This window comes from Argiope bruennichi, chromosome 3 (assembly GCF_947563725.1).
Source record: "Argiope bruennichi chromosome 3, qqArgBrue1.1, whole genome shotgun sequence".
Lineage (NCBI taxonomy): Eukaryota > Metazoa > Arthropoda > Arachnida > Araneae > Araneidae > Argiope > Argiope bruennichi.
Genome location: NC_079153.1, coordinates 54,764,015 through 54,768,385, shown reverse-complemented (window position 1 = coordinate 54,768,385; position 4,371 = coordinate 54,764,015). Strand labels below are relative to the sequence as shown.

The following is a 4,371-nucleotide window of genomic DNA, read 5'->3' as shown; positions in this document are numbered from 1 at the left end:
GGCGGGGGGGGGGGTGTCTCTGGATGGAATGGGTGAAGTACGTCGGGAGTTTACTCCTGGTAGGGCCACCCAAGGCGTGAAGGCCATTCCATTATATCCAGCTAACGCTAGGAGGTGAAAAGAGCAAAGTCGGACTTCTACCTTTCTTGGGTGCTCTAGGTAGTTTGCTACCAATTGAAGCCGTCCCCCTTTCCCTTTTGTTCATGATGGATTCGCCTTTAGCTTCTAATACCGCATCGTCCGTCGCGCGGGTTAACAAGGGACGCGATCTGGATTTAGGCAGAGGGTCCAGACCGATTAATGTGTTACAGTCTCCACCCAAAACTAAACGAACTATGCCTTTGAGAATATTGCAATGCAATATCAATGGGCTCTGTACTAGCGCTACTAGAGCTAAACTTGACCACCTTTTGAAACTAGCAGATCAACACAGAGTACAAATTATTGCTCTGCAAGAAATTAAATACAAGACTGCCTTTAAGTTGAAACTAAAGGGATTCAATATTTTTCGTAAAGATAGATTGAATAGAGGAGGTGGTGGCTTGGCCCTTCTAATACGTAAGGCAAACTTCCAGGTCATCAATATCGGTCAACTCCATAATGACTGTGATCTTGAAATACAGGGTATTTCTCTGAATTGGAATGGAGAACCAATAAAGATTTTCAACACCTACTTACCTCCAAACGGGCGAGGATTGTGCGATGGCCTATCTCTTGTCACTGACGAACATACATTTATTTTAGGAGACCTTAATGCCAAACATACTTCTTGGGGTTGTTCTACAAGTAACCAGATTGGTGTTGATCTTTCAAATTTTATCGACGATAAAGCATTCATGTGTATAAATGATGGTTCTCCAACTCATAGTTCATATAGCTATGCAACAAATGAGGCTTTAGATGTTTCTTTTGTTAGTGCCGATCTGTTTTCCAAATGAAAATGGGAAGTATTAGAGAATATAGGAAGTGATCATTTACCTATTTTAATTGAATTAAATCAGTCATCAGATGTAAAAGTAGTTGAGAGAAAGTATTGGAATTTCAAAAAGGCGAACTGGGACCTCTATGGTACTAAAATTGCGCAGGCTTTTGAACAGGTAACTCCTTGCACTGAGTTGGATGGGCAATGGTCTTTCTTCCGAGAAACCATCATTAGTGCAGCCAAAGCTGCAATTCCTAGAGGAAACATTAAGGATCACCATCGAAACTTTGCGGATGACCTTTCTGTGGTGGAACCTCTTATTCTCAAGAGAAATGATCTTTCTAGGGAACTCTTTGAACACAACAATATATCTGTCAGAATAGAGCTCAACAGAGTGAATGCTGATATTAAACAGTTATACGCTAGTGCAAGAAGAAAGAGATGGACAGAACTTTGTGAGAACATAGATGTTGGGACCTCAAACACAAAGTTATGTAAATTGGCTAAAGCTATTGATGGAGAACAACCACAATACGAGAAATCGAATTGTATCGACTCAAAAGACACCTCTCTACCTTTAAATGACCGGGATTCGGCGGATACTCTTGGCAGGCATTATTGTCATGCTAACGATCTTGAGTTTGTGCAGGACGATAAATTTATTGCAGTCCAGGCTAGGAAATCAGCGCATCGCTGCCGCCAGGTTAAATCAAAAAACCCTTTGTTTAATGATCCTTTTGATCGTGAAGAACTGGAAATGGTCTTGAAACAAGTAGATCCTGCAAAAACCCCGGGTCCTGACGGTTTGCATGGGCTGATGATTGCTCATCTTGGTGATTGCGGAAAGCAACTTTTACTAGATATTTTTAACCATTCTTGGAAAATTGGCAGGCTACCGAGAAATTGGAAAAGTGCTATTGTAATTCCCATTAGGAAGCCTAATAAACCTGCAGGCATCCCAGACAGTTATCGTCCAATTGCACTGACAAATTTTGTCTGCAAGCTCTTTGAGAAACTGCTTTTGAATCGTATCAACTTTCACCTGGCTACTAATAATCTTTTGCCGAGTGAACAATATGGATTTAGGAGGGGGCATGGTACTCAAGACCAAATCTTATATTTTGCCCAACATGTGCGAGATGCCCATAATAATAAGCCGACCAACCATACTATTGCAGTCTTGTTGGACTTGGATAAAGCATTTGATAAAGTATGGAGGTATAAGTTAATCAATAAGTTATATGAAAAATTTGCTATTGACGGTCGGGCTCTCTCATGGATTAACAACTTCCTTAAAGATAGATTTTTTAGAGTCAACTATAATGGTACGCTTTCAAGTTACTATCGTTAAAGACAGGGAGTGCCCCAGGGTTCTGTTTTGAGCCCAACCCTCTTTGCCCTTTACATCTCTGGATTGGAATCTGTGATCCCTGGTGACTGCAAGATTGGACTATTTGCTGACGATATTGTTCTTTGGTGTAGTGGTTCATGTATTGATGTTGTTGAGACAAGCTTAAACAAATCAATACAGAATATTCTGGATTTTGCGGAGGACCATAAACTTCATTTCAATCCTGGTAAATCTATTACAGGCTTTTTTACGACTAATAGGAAGCTATTTAATTATAGTCCTAGAATTTATATGAACTCTTTACTTTTACATTGTGAAAAAAAACCCTAAATATCTTGGATTTATTCTTGATCCTGAGATCTCTTGCAATAAACACATTGACTCACTTGTTAACCGGGCTAAAATTCGCCTCAACGTTATGAAGTTTATTTCTGGACGTGACTGGGGTGCAGATGCTAAGACCCTAAGAACTACATACATTTCTTTGGTTCGCCCAGTTCTTGAATACGGGTTTCAAATATATCATGTTGCCTCGAATACCAATTTGCAGAAACTAGAGCGAGTTCAGCTCAGCGCAGCTCGTATTATCACTGAGCTCCGCAGAAGCACGCCATCCAACATCGTACTCTACGAGGCTGACTTACAGCCATTGAGGGATAGATGTATTCCTAATCTTATAAAGTACTTTAGCAAACTTTATAGCTACCGTTCTCAACATCGAACCGCTAATTTCCTCTGTGGTGGGAAGAACACTCAGAGGTTGAAGAGGTATAGTCCTCTTGGACATGCTGAAAAGTTAGATGTTTTGCAACCCATTGTTTCTTCTAACTCTCTAAAGCCTATTGCTTCCCCTCTTGACAAATTATCCGGTGTGTACTTCCATACAGAACTATTGACTTACACTAATAAATCTTCTCAACATCCTGAATTTCTAAGACAAGCTGCTCTTGAAGTAATCAATAATATCCCATCTGAAGCTGTACTGATTTATACTGACGGTAGTAAAGATGAAAATGGTCACACTGGTAGTGGGGTTGTAATTAAATCCGGCAATGAAGAGACTTTCCTTAGTCAGCGCAACCCTGACTTTAGTTCCGTCTTTGGCTCAGAATTGATAGCCATTGACATGGCTCTGGGCTTTTCTTTAGATCACCAATTAATCGGTGAGATTTGGCTTCTAGTTGATAGTCGTAGCGTCATACAGTACTTAGAAAACTGGAGGAATATTGTAGACCAGAGAGGCATCCGTGTTTTTGAAAAATTAAAATTGATGTCCAAGTCCTCCGCTATAAATTTTCAATGGATACCATCTCATGTAAACCTTAAATATAATGACATTGCCGATAGTCTGGCTAAGAAGGGTTCATCCCTGACTCTGAATTCTGCTGAGCCCTTAACTTTCCAGGAAATGTGTTCCAGAAGTAAGGCCCTTGTCAACTCATCTTGGAAACTACCACCTTCCCATCCTTGGTACCTTGGCTCTGGCCCTGGTGGTTCTCTGAGCTTTGGCGGTGCTAGACAAGACCAGACGGCTCTGTCTAGATTTAAATCTGGCCACCTCAAGTCTCTTCGGTTCTCCGGTGGGAACAAGACCTTCCCCATCTGCACAAAGTGCAATTCAAGCGAGGCCACTGCTGAGCATTTGCTTCGCTGTATTGGCTTTTCCCGGGAGAACCTGCTTCATAGCCCCAATAATGTCCTTGATGGTTTGAAGGCGAATGGTCTCATGGACCTGATCTGATTCCGATCAGGGGATTAGAAAGAAGAAGAAGACTCGTTCAGTGGTGAAGGGGTGATCGGCTGTACACAAGAAGTAACTTTTATAATGATACAAAGTATTTTTCATATGAAAACGATAAAAAGCACTAAAAAGTATAAAGAAAATTTTTTTAATTATTTTTTCTATTTTCTAGGTAATAGTAATTGCACTAGACCCTCAATTCAGTCAGAGCATTGAAGGCTTAGTTAGCTATCTTCCGAAAATGAAAAAAATGGAGAGATTACTTTTTGCTCAAAATAACTAAAGATATCAATGACGTTATGAATCATAAAATTTTCCTGTTTATAATTTTATTTTCAAAAATGTAATTATTTTTAG

At 40.1% G+C, this 4,371-nt stretch overlaps 1 protein-coding gene across 1 annotated transcript; it reads left to right on the top strand.

The window, feature by feature from the left end:
* Window positions 1–2,691: 2,691 nt before the first annotated feature.
* On the top strand, window positions 2,692–4,014 carry LOC129962845 (uncharacterized). Its single transcript, XM_056076844.1, has one exon. The coding sequence runs from the start codon at window positions 2,692–2,694 to the stop codon at window positions 4,012–4,014; it is 1,323 nt and encodes a 440-aa protein (XP_055932819.1).
* Window positions 4,015–4,371: the final 357 nt, after the last annotated feature.

Bases quoted from the DNA above. Each gene is read 5' to 3' on its own strand.
- LOC129962845 (XM_056076844.1), top strand. From the start codon at position 2,692: ATGAAGTTTATTTCTGGACGTGACTGGGGTGCAGATGCTAAGACCCTA.